Genomic DNA, 16484 nt, shown 5'->3' on the forward strand with positions numbered 1-16484 from the left:
CAATTAGACAACCATTTTCCTTCATGAATTTTTAAAACCGTCACAACTGCTTCATGATTGGAAAACTTTGGCGCTGCTCATTGGACTGCAAATGAAAAGCTTAATAAAACAAAACTGTGTCAATGGTTCCCGTGTTGATTCTCACATTATCCCAAGGTCCAGCTCCAATAGCCTGGGGCGCAGGAACTACGGCTTCGGTGGGGCTCCTCTGGTGGGGGGGAGCCTCCGCATACACAGCACCCGCACCCCTTACTCGTACCCCCACCCTGCCGAGCAGGAGTCCCTCCTCTCCCGGCCCCCACACCCCCACCATGTTCCACCCCTCCACGGTCCTCCCCCAGCCGGACTCCTGCTGTCCAGAAGGGACCGCCGGGCTCTGTCCCTGGAACTACCGGAGTTACTCCGGGCCGGGGGACAGGGGGGCTGCCCACCTCCCGCAAACACCAGCTCCGGGAAGAGAAGCAGGGGGTCTGTCACAGGGGGTTCCGGGACGGGGAGCGGCGTCGGGACGGACCACCGGGACTGTAACGGCAAGACTCCCGGACCCCACAGCCTACTGATGGTTAATGTTTTCCCGCAAGTCAATGCACGCAAGGAGAGAACAAATCTAGATGAAGAGACTGACTATGTAAGTGGTGACCTACTTTGAAAACATAAACTAAGCTTGAAACCCTAACCTCAAACCCAAATGCTGGCTTCAGACACTAATTTGAAACCTTAACCCAGGCTGGAAATGCTAATTTAAAACCCTAAATTGAACTCTTCAGCCAAGCAGGAATAGTAATTTGAAAGTCTAACCAATGCTTGAAACTGTAATTAAAAACCCTAACTTGAAACATTAACTCAGACTTGAAACTCTAAATTCAAAACCTAAGACTCGCTTAAGACTTGAAACCTTACCCCTTGTTTGAAACCCTTACCCACGCTTGAAACCCTAATTTTAAACCCTAACATCAAACCTCTGTTTTTAAACATTATGGCATCAAACCTTAACATTATTTTGCAAAACTAAGTCTGGAAACCCTAATTTGAAATCTTAACCATGGCTTGAAAACCTATGTTGAAACACAAATCCATGGTAATTTTAAACTCTTAACTTCTTCAATTTTAACCCTGCTTTAAAACCTCACACCATACTTAAAACACTAATTTGAATAATTACCACAGGCTTGAAACTGTGATCTTTGTTTCAAGCGTAAAAAAACAAACAAATATCAAACCTTATTTGTTTGTACCCATAACATGAAACCCTAATTTGAAACCCTAACCTTTCTTTGAAACCCTAGTCTTTCTTTGACACCTTAAACCTGGGTTGAAACCCGAATTTGAAACCCTAAACCTTAATCAAAACCATAACCAGGTCTAGAAACCTTCATTTGAAACCTAAACTCTGGCCATAAAATCCAGATTTGACACCTTAATTGAACCCACTGCAAAGTCTTTAAACCCTGAACCGGGTTTGAAACCCAACTTGAACCCAGTAAAAAAATATATATATATATGTTGTTGTTTTAATCATAATGACCTGACTAAAATGTGGCACTAAAGTACAGCACAACAAAGTCAGTCTTGCCATGGTGAAAGCTGGGAGTTTCCTCAGGCCACTTCCACTTTATTAGATCATGAATCCACTCCAAAACTCTTTTTACACTGTAGATTGTTGTAACTGGAAGCAATAAAACTTTCTTCTTCTTCCATACAGAGTGTTTGTTTTCGCGTGCAGAAGATGTTTGAGGTGTACAAGCCGGATTGGTGTGAGAGTCGAGAGGACTGGTCCGTCTACTTCTTCTCCCCACAGAACAAGTGAGTGTGCTTTTCGCTGTTACTTTCTATTAACTTGGTTGGTCTGTTTGTTTGTCCCTTACACGTACAAATACACACCAAAACACTTGATATTTCCCATGTAGGTTCTTTAATGTCAGTGCTTTGGATATGCCAAAGTAACAAGGACTCTGTTAAATGTCAGGGTCACAGCAAGGGCAAACACAGAAAACACACGCGCACAAAATTTGCCATTATTCATCTAATTGCCTTGAAACTGGATGGGCCCATAGCCGTTAAATAGCCACTTAAATGATTTTGTTTTGGTGGCAATGGAATTAAAACTTAAGTCCTAATCAGGACTTTAAAGATCACTAATTATTTGTCAATATGGTATGGATGTCATAATGACTGAAAACCTTTTTTGTACACTAGTTTTACTTATTGACTTAAAAGGTGAAATCAGTTTGAAGCCCAAAACTGAAACATTCACCCTTGTTTGAAACCCTACCCCTGGCTTGAAATCTTAATTTTCGACACTAACCCTAGACTGAAACGTAAAACCTGTCTTGAAACTCCATTTTGAAACCCTTCTTTGAAACCCTTATGTTTGTTTGAAACCCAAACCTTGGCTGCGAATGTGAAACCCCACCATTATTTGAAACCCTAATGCTTCATTTAATTCCAATTATTATGTGATGCACTTCACTAAAATGTTGATTTGGTTCACTCCAATTATAATATGGTACGATTTACTATGTTTACGATGCAATACTATATGATACGTTTAACTTCAATTATGATGCAATATCGTGTGATTCACTTACCCATGTAGCTTTACCTAACCAAACCCTAATCAAGTTTTGAAAGGCGAATTAGAAAGGGGAATTTGAAACCTTTACTCTTGTTTGAAACTGTAACCTCATCCAAAAAAGCATCAACGATCTGGTGTACACTGAACAGGACAGGCTCTGTATTGGATGGATGTGAGCATGGCCTTGGAAACAAGCATTATCCTGTCAATAAGGAATGATTTGCTTTTCTCCCGCAAATGGCTGGATAAAAACCCGCCACTGTGCCGGCTGAATAATTTGTTGCCGCCCACAGACTGCTATTGACTCCCAAGATTGTCTGCACTTTTTTTCCCCCTGCCGCTGGCAACATCCCCTAAGGCACTGTGCAATGGCCACTTAAGGAAGCCAGGGGGGAGCTGAGCTATGTTTTGGCTTGCTGGCTGGGGCCATCTGTCAAGCAGTGTGTGTGTGTGTGTGTGTGTGTGTGTGCGTGTGTGTAAGTAATATTTGCACAGTTTTACAGCATGTTTGTCATTTGCTGTTTTACATTGTATGTTTAGCCGTTGAGAAGTGTGCCTAAACGGGACGAAACGATAGCAAGGAAATCCGATGTCAGAGGAAATGTCAGCTCAGGCTCGATACCCAGGGACAAATGAGTGGCAGGTCCATGAGGAAAGTATTGCAGTAAGCTCAGTGATTCACTCTTCATCACTGAGAATGATACAATACGTTCAGGATGTGTATTAAGGCACCACCGTCACGGTACAGGTATAATTCACTCCATTTCTGATATGATACGGTATGATACATTCCAATTACAAAGTGTTATGACATGATCCATTTAGCTCCAGTTACGATGCAATATGATGCGATTCCCTACCGGGTGATTGAAAAGTAATTCCTTATTTGTAAGTACTTGAACTATAATTCCTACAAGAAATGAGCATGAGAAGAAAGTGTATTGCATGGAGTTTTATTTAAAATTCGATATGGGCGCCAGCATTAGCCTCCAGTTTCTCAAGCCGGGTGGGAACCGCATTAACTGATTTCACAAGGAACTCTTGTGGGATGGAAGACATAACTTCTCGTATTCGCCCTTCAAGTTCTTCCAAAGACCGTTTGGTAGAATAGTCTTGCTCCTGTAATCATGGAACATACACAAAAAAATGAGAAAAATATTACAACATATGAATAAATTATAAGTATTTTAAAATAGGGGGTTACTTTTCAATCACCCTGCATGATTACAATGCGATACGGCACAATTCACTACCGATGCGATATGGTATGAGTCACTCCAATTAGGATGCTATACAATGCTCTCAAGTACATTACAATTAGGGCTGTCAAAATTAAAGTATTAACTCATGATTAATCACAAAAAATATCGCATTAATCATGCGTTCACTCAGATTAATCAGACAATTTATTTTGATTTGATTGAATTTATTTTACCTTAACTGCGGATGGATATCTGAAATGTGGCACAGGTCGCGAAAAGGTCCGTGATAAGGTCAATGCTGACGCCAGTTCAAAGGTGAGTGAGGAGTCTCCGACTGGTGTGCTCATCTTAAAATGTTGCTTCAAAAGTCACCCTGATGGACCTTTCAATAAAACAAAGGTAATTTGCATACAGTGCAGCGGTTAACGCTTTTCATCGAAACACAAGTTTAAATTACCATTTGAAAACAAAATATGCTACTGTGTGTGGTATATTTGGCGCCTGTGATTAATCGTGATTAATCAAAATTCAAAAGTGTGATTAAAATTATCGATTGACAGTCCAAATTCCAATATGATACAATTCACTCCAAGTATGACTCCAATTATGCTGCAGTTGTGTTCAACAAAGTACCAACATTTTTGGAAAAATTGAAATATAGACTTAAGATTCTAGGAAATTTTACAAAAAGACAATTAAAGCACCCCATTACGCTCATAAATTGACTCCACATGATGAAATATGCATATGCTCTACTGTAACCAAACACAAATGCATAAGCAATTAGTGTACACTGTTGGAATTGATGTTCATCATAACCCCAAAAAAATCTGTCAGTTTTGTAGAACTGAATTTTGTGCATAGTACATAACACAATCCAGGAGAATTGGGGGTCGGTGAGGGGAGCTGCTTAACATGCATAGACATGTAAATTGTCACTGGGGACAGTGCGACTGTGGGCTTGGGTTTATTGAAAGGCCTGGCCTGACAGGCGTAGGTGCTCTCTCGCTATCTCGCTACACACCTGCACTGTGTTTGACTTTCAGGGAGGAATCCGGTACGAGGCTGGAGGTGCTTTTTGTTTTTGTTGACTCTGTCGACGAGGTGATTGTTTGGAATGGACGGCATTGTATCATATCAAAAGTGGAGTTCAACCTATCATATCGCATCATAATTGCAGTGAATCGCATTCTATTGCATATTTACTCCAATTACAATGTGTGATGTGATTGACTCGAATTATGGTACGGTTTGATCCACTCTAATTAAAATGCGATGTGATACGTTATGATCCGTCTAACTCCAACTACAGTATATGATAGAGCACGATTCACTCCCATGACGATATGACATGTTGAACTCCAGTTATGATGCAATATGATATGATTCATTGCAATTATGACACAATGCAACGTGATTCATTAATACTACAATGCAATACAATATGATATAATAAACTTAATAACAAGACAATATGATACAAGGCGCTCCGAGTACGTTAATCTCCAATCATGATACCGATGATATCGATTCACTCCATTTCCGATATACAGTGGAACCTCGATAGAACGGACTAATAGGGGCAGGGGAGGGGTTCGTCCGATATAGCTATTGTCTGTTACATTGAAACACTTTTTTAAGCCATATGCACCCATATTACTGCCACAGTACAAAATTGTTGTTTTGTAGGGTTTTTTTCTGGGGTTAAAACGCCGAGTAGAGTATAAGTTATCGGAAATAAATTTTAAAAAACTTGAAAATGTTTGAAAGTTTCACATTTTATCCAAATTCACCACGTCGGTGTGCCGGTGACGTTGTTGACGTGCAGTACTCAGCATAGGCGAGTTGCTTTCATGAGCCGCGAGGAATGCGTGTGCTTCCTCGTTCCAAAGTTGACAAAAAGAACGAAATAGCATGTTCCAGAATGTTCTATTCCTCAGAGTTAACACCGCAGCCATGTTTCTCTCTCTCTCTCTCTCTCTCTTTCTCTCTGCATGCGCTCTATGGCACAATAGATACTGTATAACCATCATCACTTCGCTGCCACGCCATTGCCCTACATTCAACAGGGCTGCCACTTCGGCACGGGAGGCATGCCTTTTGGAATTGGATACATTTTTTTGTGTATCTGTGACCCGGAAATATGTCTATAAACACCAGCGGCCAATTCTAGAACTAACACACTTTGTCAACGGCAGTTTAAGTGACAAATGGAAACTATTTTTTGGACACATTGTTCAGTAGTGACGGTCCGTTTTATCAAGTTTACACTGTAATAGGATTCACTCCAATTAAATAGTGACACTACATGATGCATTCAATTCCAATTATGATGCAATATGATTTGATTCACTCCAATTTTAATAGAATATGATTGACTCCCATAACGATGTGATACGATGCAGCTCATTTGACACCACTTATGATGGGATGGAGCATGACTCACTCCGATTGGAGTTAAATATCTAATATTGTAAGGCATTGTGATTGTACTGAACGGTATAGGATTGCATCATACTTGGAGTGAATCGTATCACATCGTAATCGTAGTGAATCCTGACCCATTTTAATACCGCTGACTCGTATCAAATCACCCTTAGATCGTATCTCATCGTAATTGCAGTTAAATGTATAACCATTAAAAAAAATGGTTTGTGTTTGTTGGTGGTTCGACTCATTCTGAGCCCCGATATGCTAAAATGCAAAACACTATTTGCAAATTTGTCAACTACGATACGATTAAACTCCGACTTCAATGTGGTACAATACAATAGTTCACTACGATACTGCAATAAGATTTGATGCATTTAACTCAAATTATGATACAATGCATTTAACTTCAACTACAATATGATGACTGAAATTTTATGATCTGAAGAAAATTGTGCAATGTTGTTTTTTGGCCGTGGCCCTTTTCAGACGGTTGATTGTTGGATTTAAGGATTGAAATTTTTTTTTTTTTTTTTAGGGCCAATTAACTCTTTTGCTTTTAACATTAAATGTAAGACTTCCCGCGGACAGACTTTAACGCAAATCAAATGAACTTTTGAGACTGCTGGTGAAGCGAGGTGCAGAAATATGCAGAATGTACTGTAAATAATAGCATGATTGAGTAATGTTGGAGTTTCCCATGATGCCGTCTTTGAGGTTATTAAAGGAACAAATCTTACATGGTCTCTTGTGGTTTTCCTCTGCCAGGTTCAGGGCAGTCTGCCAGTCAATCATTGCTCACAAGCTCTTTGACTACGTGGTGCTGGTCTTCATCTTTCTCAATTGCATCACGGTGGCTCTTGAGAGGCCCAGGATCCTCCAAGGCAGTCTGGTAACATGATTTACTAATATCACCTATTAGTTTATGAATTTAGATACCTGGAGCATACCAGGAGGGAAGAATGTTTATGTTTGTGCTTACCAGCTGGAGCGCCACCTATTGTTATCTACCTACCTACCAATCTATTTTTTACCTACCTACCTTACAACCAATCTACTGTACCTACCTACCTACCTACCTACCCATTTCCAGACTTACCTATTTTTCCATACTATTTATCCTACTTACCATTCTACTTATTTTTTGTACCTAACTTACCTATTTTTCCATCTTGTGTCCCAGGAAAGGCTTCTCCTCACCATTTCCAACTATGTCTTCACTGCCATCTTTGTGGCCGAGATGACCCTCAAGGTAAGAAACGTCCCTCCTCATCTCTTATCGACCAACCTTAACTCCCTATCCCACCGGTCGTTGTGTGTGCCTGTGGTTCGTGTCTACAGCCTATAATAGGGCCCTGGTGCCAAAGGGCTCCTTGAGATGGTGTTTCCTCACTTGGATGCTTTGTGCCCAGCTTCAGGTTTCTTAGGTCATTTCAGTATTATGTTTTTAAGTAGTATGTGAGCGTGTATGTCTTGGGGCATTACGAGTTCTTTTCTTAACTGTATGTGTGTGCTTGTCTCTGTCCTTGTGGAGAAGTAGTGGGTGTGTGGATTTTAATTCATGTAAAGCACGTGGGGTTGCATTGTATGTTTGAAAAGTTCCATACAATTAAAGTTTGATTGATGGATTAATAATCTTTTCTACCAGCCTGTTTTCCCTCTTACCTACTTATTTTTGCTAACTACCTATCTATTTTCACTTCCTTCCTACTATACCTACGATTTGGTCTAATCTATCCATCTATGTTACTTACCTGCCTACCTTTCTATTTACCTAGCTTGAAACCCTACTTGGAAACCTACTTACCTACCTATTTCCATACTACCAAGCTATCTTTCCTACCTACCTATTTTTCCATCCTACCTATCAGTTTCTCCTACCTACTTTCCATCTCACCTATCCATTTTCCTACCTACCTACCGACCGGCCCACCCCACCTACCCAGTACCAATCTATCTTTCCTACCTACCTCTTTTCCGTTCTACCTATCTGTCTCTCCGATCTACCTACAATCCTATATCTATTTTCCATCCCACCTATCCATTTTCCCACCTATCCGACCTTCCTACCTAACTACCTACATTTTCCCATCCTTCCAATTTCCAATTTCCTATCCATTTATTCCTGCCAATTTAATAGAGCTTATGTCCATTGGCTTCAATATCTGGACATACTAAACTAAGCTAATGTTCCTATAAACACACAGATGGACAGATACACACACACGAAGGCAGGCACGCACTTTGCACGCACACATTGCAAACTGATCTTTCCAACCTTGAACACGGGCCTCTAATTAGCACATTTAACTTCCTTTGAAGGCAAAAATTCTCCAGCATTTGTCTTTGGTTTTTGCTTTCTTTAAAGTTAAAAGAAAGGAAAAAAGCAAAGAAAACTGCTTGAGGAAGTGTTAAAAGTTTTAACACACCCACAGGCCAAAGTAAAATGTGTTAATTGTTGGTGTACTGTGCTCATGCTCAATAATAAACATTCTGTATTTGAGAGCATGTAGTTATGGCGCTAGATTTCCAACATGTATGTCACAAAAAAGACAATTCCACTGTTGTTTCCTGACAAAACTCATGACAGAATTACCCATTCTTTTCCGCAATTCTCTTTCTTTCCCTTCGAGAAAGCAGGAAGCTTTGTGTTCCCTTGTGACAGTTTTTTTGCAAGCGAGTGCCGGCAAGTGACAAAATGACACCCCTCCAAAACATCTCGCACACGCCTTCATCTTCCAACCTTGTCTTTTTTCTCTGACGTTTTTTCCTGTCACAGTCTTTATCCTGCCCACCGTGATACCCGCATATCCCTCACCAGGATATTCTTATTCCTCGCCTTTGTCGTCTGAGCTAAATGTTGATGTATTTGTAACATGGCCTGGAAGTCTGCATGAGCATGGGAAGAAAAATGGAACACAACGAACACTGTGAAACATGAACGTTTTGCCGCATCCACCACAGCGTGTCATGAATCTGTGCTTGCTACAATGAAATTTGGTTAGACAAACATTGGATCAAAATTTTCCTGTGAAAGTTTAATCCTGTCCAAAGAAAAACCAACTGTTTCTACTGTGAAGCATGGCATGTATTGCTTCCAGCACGAGGTTTATTGAATTGGTGCAGGGTACAATAAAACCTGGTTGACTTTACCCAACCTAACATCCAACCAAAATTTGCCCTGTAAAATTTAAAAGTATTACAGTACCTACTGTGGCAGGTGAAGTTTGTGCTGCATCCGGTGCAGGGCATCTTGAATCTGTGCAGGGAATAATGAAATTTGGTTCACTTGATGAATCTGGCCCACTTAACATCAAACCAAAAGTTGCTCTGTAAAACTAATAGTGTCACTCGACAAAGAAAATAACTACTACGACTAGCTACGACTACTACAGGATACACTAAAATATAGCTCACTTGACGTGACCAGCGTCTTTAACATTGGACTAAAAGTTGCCTCATAAAAAGCGAATACCGTATACTGTACTGTAAATACTGTATCAGGGTAAGTTACAGGAACATCTGCTTCACTGAACACTAGGATTGGGCATCGAGAATCGAGAACCAATTGGAACCGGATCTCCCTGAATCGTTATAATAATAATCTCGGTTCCCAGTTTCGACCCCGAAGAAGAAGTGGCAAAAACCAATGAAGAAGAATGCCCACGAACACGTGCTTGTGCCCAATGGCGGCGAACAAAAGTGTGTCTTAACTTTGTAAAAAAATAATGACCAGTCACCTCAGTGCAACACTTGGAATAAGATTATATTGTGCAAAGGAGGGCGGCATGGTGGACGACTGGTTAGCACATCTGCCTCACAGTTCTGAGAACTGGGGTTCAAATCCAGGCCCTGCCAGTGTGGAGTTTGCATCTTCTCCCCGTGCCTGTGTGGGTTTTCGCTAGGTACTCCGGTTTCTCCCACATCCCCAAAAACATGAATGGTAGGTTGATTGAAGATTCTGAATTGCCCGTGGGTGTGAATGTGAGTGCGAATGGTTGTTTCTATGTGCCCTGTGATTGGCTGGCGACCAGTTCAGGCTGTACCCCGCCTCTCGCCCGAAGATAGCTGGGATAGGCTCCAGCATGCCCGCGACCCGAGTGAGGATATGGATGGATGTGCAAAGGAGGCTTTCACGCTGTGTAGTGTCTGATGCGCTCCCTCCCGAGTCCCGCTCCGAGCCTCAGGCTACACCGCGGGGAGCTGCACTGAAGTCAACTCTCAGTCAATTGGGTGAGTGAAACAATAAAATACATCCATGCCAACCAGTGTTGCCACAGTTACCTTGAAAAAGTAACTTAGTTACTTTACTGATTACTTGAGCTTAAAAGTAACTTAGTTACTTTGCTGATGACTTGATTTCAAAAGTAACTAAGTTAGAAAAAAGTAACTTTTTTGTTACTTTTGGCAGCTCGCAAGTGGCAGGAATATCACTTATCCACAGTACAATAAAAAGCATTAGCTTAACCGTACCCATTACCTGGTAATGTACGCCACACAAGTTACAGAACGATGTCAGCAACATGAAGCAAACGTCTTTGACCCAGCCCCCTAAAAGAATCGGAATTGAGAATCGTTTGGAACCGGAATTGAAATAAGGAACTCGAATCGGGACCGGAATTCCTCAAATTCAAATGATGCCCAACCCTACTGAACACAACGGGCATCTTTGAGGTTGCCCTGTAAAAAGATAATGTCGCTGTCCAAAGAAAAAGCATGGCATTTTTTGAAAAGGGTGCCTTGAATCTGGGCAGGGAACAATTAAATATGGTTCATTTGATGCAACTGGTGTCTGTGAAACAGAGCGATATTGCTGCATCTCGCATGTCTTGAAACCTTGCAGTGTACAGTGAAATCTGGCTCACTTGACATGGCCGATGTCTTAACGTCTCACCAAAAGTTGCCCTGTATAGAGCTCATATACTATGCTGCCTAAGTTATCGAAAATACAAATAATTGACACTCATTAAAACTGTTGACAAAAAAAGATATATATATTTTTTTGAATTATTTTTTCACCCAAACAATGTGAAAGGCCAAGGGACCATTCCAAAAAAAATGAATAAACGGGTACGTTGGAAGAAAATACCACAAATAATTATGTGAATACCAGGGATAGGTTCCCCAAAAAAATCTGCAAATAGGTGAATCTGCAAATCCCAAACCAGGAATATGCGGGGGTACATTCTATCTGCAGTGATTGAACATGAAGCACAAAATGAACTTGTTGCCCATTTTGACCAAAAGTGAGTCCAATTTACATGAAATCCGACACACATGACCATCATGACAAGTCAGTCACACGAAAATCCCCAGGAATCTATACAGTGAAACGCACAGGTATTTGACCATTTTGGTTTGAATGTGCCTTTTTTGCCATTTCCAGTACAGAGCATGTTCGCAGGTTGGCATTTGTAAATTCGATTATTGGCAGATTTCTTTTTGGAACCGATCCTTATTTGGACAAGGAAAGAGTCAAAGGAAGGTATTGCTTTGCCGCCATCTTTTGGCATCTTGGTGTCATCTTGGTGCTAATGCTAGTTAATGAGTTATTTGGACAAAAGTCCAAATTCCGGCATCCATAGCAATTATATTACAGCATAGACCTTTTTAAGAGGGGCATCAATTCACAGATTTTCCACTGTTTGCTCCAGGGATCCGTGCCTGAACACTGGAGTTGTACCTGAACATACTTCTGTAGTAGTAAATTCAACTGTTTGCCACCAAATCGAACCAGGGTATACTAGACAGAAGGGCAACAATGGATTGCAAAGATTTGGGGTTTTCTTCATAGGTTTGGAGCACAGCCTGACAGCAAAGTTTCGGTGATTTGCCCACATTCTCAAAACTCGTCTCCACAAGCACCCTAACCCAAAAGTTCTGCGAATAAAGAAAGTAAGGTAAGGTATACTGTGGTTTCATGTGTCTTTTAAAATCCCACAATTTGTGATTATCTGCATCCATTATCAAGGGAGCATTAAACAAAACAAAAATATCTGAGCGACTAAATTGGAAGAAAAATGAACCAAATATTAAAAGATGTCAACACGAGGGGCCCCTGCTGTGTTTTCTGCATGGTCTTCATCGTGTCCTCATCATCTTCGCACCCGTCATCTCCACAGGTGGTGTCCATGGGTCTGTACCTGGGTGAGACGGCCTACCTGCGGAGCAGCTGGAACATTCTGGACGGCTTCCTGGTCTTCGTGTCGCTCATCGACATCGTGGTGTCCATGGCGGGGGGCGCTAAAATCCTCGGTGTCCTCCGCGTCCTCAGGCTACTGCGGACGTTGCGACCCCTCAGGTGGGCTGGGGGAAATTTGATCTGGAGCTGTAACAAAGGTTATATTTTTTTCCCTCTGTCCTCTGGCAGGGTCATCAGCAGAGCTCCGGGTCTGAAGCTGGTGGTGGAGACCCTCATTACCTCTCTCAAGCCCATCGGCAACATCGTCCTCATATGCTGTGCCTTTTTCATCATCTTTGGAATTCTTGGAGTTCAGGTAAATAAAATGCTACAAAGGGTTGCTTTTAGGATAAGTGTTGGGTTAATGAGTTAGGGGATAGTGTTAGGGTTATGGGTTGGAGTAACTGTCATGGGTGAAGATTAGTGGTAGGGTTCGGGTTAGTGTGAATGGTTGTCCATGTCTATATGTGCCCTGCAACTGACTGGCAACCAGTTCAGGGTGTAGTCCAAAATCAGCTGGGATAGGCTCCAGCACCCCGCGATCCTGAACAGGATGAGCGGTATTGAGAATAGATAGACGGATGGGTTAAGGTTGGTGTTGGTGTCATTGTAAAGGCTTGGTCTGTGAATTAGGCTTTGAGGTTGGAGTAGAGGTTGATGTTCAGTTAGCATTAATGTCAGGGGCTAGGGTTAGTGATGGGGTTGGTGTTGTGGTTAGTGTTATCAGTTCGTGTTAGGATAAGGCAGAGCTCAGACTACACAAATGTAGCCAGATTTTGATCTGACAGACACGTCGCAAACAACATTTACTGTCGTGGCCGATCATTTGGGTTATGATTCCCTGATCAAGCATCGTCACCCCGTGTAGTGTGACATATTCAACAACGCCTCACAACGCAAAAAGTTTGCCGTGTCTGAATGTTTTTGTTTTCCCGCATAGTGTGACATGTCCTAGATGCTCCTACAATTGTTCCTAGACATTGATCAATAGTGTGATCCGTGACTTCCTGACTCGCGCGCTCTCTCGCTCACTTTTCTGCCGGGAGCACCTGCTATGTGCTGGTTGTTCCTGCAGAGCCAAGCTCCGGTCAAACCTGCACTTCTCGCACTTGCGTCCTGTGGTCCTGCATGCCCACAAACTGTTTCCCTGCTGCCTGGGCTCTTTCTTCTTGCCCCGCCTGCCCGAAGACCTGTGCTGTTGGCCCCTGCTCTTGGCGAGAGCATGTGATGACTAGGCGGGGTCTGGTTACTGTCATACTTGTAGTGTGGCCACTCGTCTGGTAAACAAATTTATGACACTATGTCTTGTAATTTGACATATTGGCCATTGTGAACGACAAGAAAGCCCTGTAGGCTGAGTTCGGCATAAGTGTAAGGGGTTTGGGTTAGTTACAAGGTCAAGGCATTGGGTTAGTGTTAGTTTTAGGGGTAGTAGGGGTAATTTTATGGGTTAGCGTTAGAGAGAGTGTTAGTGCTAGGATTAGAGTTCAGTGTTAGGGTTAACTGTTTTGGTGAGGGTTAGGATATGTGTTAATAATTGGATTAGGGTATGTGTAAATGGTTATGAGTAGGGATAGTGGGGTTTGGGTTAGGGTTCCGTGTTAAGAGTAGGGTTGTAGGTAGCCTTAGGTAGTTTTTTTTATGTTTCGTGCTATATGAACCCCATAATAAACAGTTGCTTTTCCTCTGCATAATCCTTCTAAACCCTCATATTGTTCTTAGCCTTCCCATCATGCAACACTTCTGAATGACATTTTTCCTCATGAAGGAAAAGCAGGCTGTCAACAACTCACGCTGTCAAGTCTTTCATGTGCGCATTGGAGCTGCATCGGGTGCTAATTATGGAAGCACTTCAGAAATGCATATCACAACAAGTGATGGAGGTATTTCTCTGCATGTGTGTGAGGCAGCTGTTCAAAGGCAAATTCTACTACTGCGTGAGTATCAACGTGAAGAACATCACCAACAAGTCCGACTGCCTGGCCGCCAACTACCGATGGGTGCACCACAAATACAACTTTGACAATCTTGGTCAGGTACAAAGCACCCTTAATTGATTACTTTTTAATAAAGAACTGTGTCCCAATACTTTTTTCCATTAAGTCTTATTGTGTTCCCAGATTAAAAATTGTTCATCAGTTTTATTTTTATTTTATTTTTTTGTAACTTCCCTAAGGCTCTGATGTCCTTGTTTGTGCTGGCCTCCAAAGATGGCTGGGTGAATATCATGTATCACGGACTGGATGCAGTGGGCATCGACCAGCAGGTAACCCACTTCCTGCAAAGAATAATCTACAAAGACAATAATATTGACCATTTTGGAAAAATATTTGGTGTCAGAAGTAGGATCCGAAGATTCACCAGCCATGTATTAGTGGCAATTGGGAGCAAACAATTTGTTCTTATTTAGCTACCTGAGTGACCTTGTCGACTATGCAACCATTTTGCCATGACATTTGGAGAAAGAAGTTGGATCCAGAGGATTTTAAATGACCTTTGTTACCTTATTTAGCTACAAAAGAGTTTTAGACAATATAATGGGATGCTGTCAGAAGAGGGACATGGACGCTGTATTTTGTTTTTGACATTCCTGTTTGTAACAACAGCAACAGCACAACAGGCCGGCACGGTGGGCGACTGTTGAGCACATCTGCCTCACAGTTCTGGGGACCGGAGTTCAAATCCCGGCCCCGCCTGTGTGGAGTTTGCATGTTCTCCCCGTGCCTGGGTGGGTTTTCTCCGGGTACTCCGGTTTCCTCCCACAGCCCAAAAACATGCGTGGTAGGTTGATTGAGGACTCTAAATTGCCCGTAGGTGTGAATGTAAGTGCGAATGGTTGTTTGTTTCTATGTGCCCTGCGATTGGCTGGCGACTGATTCAGGGTGTACCCCGACTCCCGCCCAAAGATAGCTGGGATAGGCTCCAACAGCCCGCGGCCTTACTGAGGATAAGCGGTAAAGAAATGTTTGTAGCAGTACTTAGCACTACATTCTACTACATTTGGCATCAGAAGTGGGCTCCAAGAGCAATGTATAATTTAATACAACTGGACAAACATAAAAGATGAGATGACATTGATATATGCCCCAACATTTGGTGCCAGAAGTGGGATCAAGAGGATGCTGATAACAAATGTATATCATCATCACGGGACTGCTCATCTTTATGTAGAACCTAGCATGCTACGAGGACCTTGTCTACGATGCAGCCATACTGTCACAACATTTGGTGTCAGAAGTGGTATCCAGAGGAGCGACCAACTGGACATGTTGGTTACCTTACGTAGCTACGCAGCAGGGTCAAACAGTCTGAGAAATTGCACAAGGTTTGGTGCCAGAAGTGGAAACTTGCATATGAGTCAGAAGACCTAATTTAGTATGTGACCATATTGTCATGTCAGAAGTGAGGTCCAGAGGACTGAGCTACCGAATGTTGGGTAACAATGTTGGTTACCTTATGTAGCTACATTTGAGGGTCAGACAGTTTAAGGGGTAAGCCAGAAGTGGAATCCTGAGGACACTGTATAGAGTTTTATTTGATTATCACAAGGCTCCTCATGTCTGTAGCAGCTAGTGTGAAGACCTTGTCTACCTTACATTTTTATTGCCACAATATTTGGTGTCATAGAAGTGGGATCCAATAAATTAACAATCTGAATGTCCTCTTCATGGGACTTCGATACTAATATTTTTATTACCATATTTAGCTGCACGGGACGGTCAGACAGATTCACCACAACAGTTGGGTCAGAAGTGGGATCCAGTGGACACTGTAAACAGCTGTATGCTATGTTCACAAGGCTCCTCGTGTTTGTAGAAGCTACATGCTATAACATGCAACCATATTGCCACCGCGTTTGGTGTCAGAAATGGGATCCAAATGAACTCCTTTCCTTCCAATGTGCCAAAACGTGAACTTCATAGACTTCTAGATATTTGCCAAGAGGTTAAACGCATTTGTTCACCACATCAGCATTTTTGTCCTCAACTCAAGTGTCGACCTTTTTTGCGTGGCACATTGTTGCCCGCAGGCGCACATACGCCACGCGTACGCGTCAGCTGATGTGAACAGATTCTCCCTCGCAGCTGCTTTCATT

General features: G+C 42.1%; 1 protein-coding gene across 1 annotated transcript in view; it reads left to right on the forward strand.

Moving 5' to 3' along the window:
- Positions 1-16484, forward strand: part of LOC133403676 (voltage-dependent T-type calcium channel subunit alpha-1I-like) — a 91780-nt gene that overhangs the window by 46951 nt on the left and 28345 nt on the right. Inside the window, exons 16-23 of the mRNA XM_061678796.1 lie at positions 157-628; positions 1703-1803; positions 6976-7099; positions 7391-7459; positions 12330-12508; positions 12578-12704; positions 14299-14424; positions 14565-14654. Of these exons, the coding sequence (XP_061534780.1) occupies positions 157-628; positions 1703-1803; positions 6976-7099; positions 7391-7459; positions 12330-12508; positions 12578-12704; positions 14299-14424; positions 14565-14654 (1288 nt within the window). The remainder of the gene's footprint in view (positions 1-156; positions 629-1702; positions 1804-6975; positions 7100-7390; positions 7460-12329; positions 12509-12577; positions 12705-14298; positions 14425-14564; positions 14655-16484) is intronic.

The sequence above is a fragment of the Phycodurus eques genome, chromosome 6 (genome assembly GCF_024500275.1).
Source record: "Phycodurus eques isolate BA_2022a chromosome 6, UOR_Pequ_1.1, whole genome shotgun sequence".
NCBI lineage: Eukaryota > Metazoa > Chordata > Actinopteri > Syngnathiformes > Syngnathidae > Phycodurus > Phycodurus eques.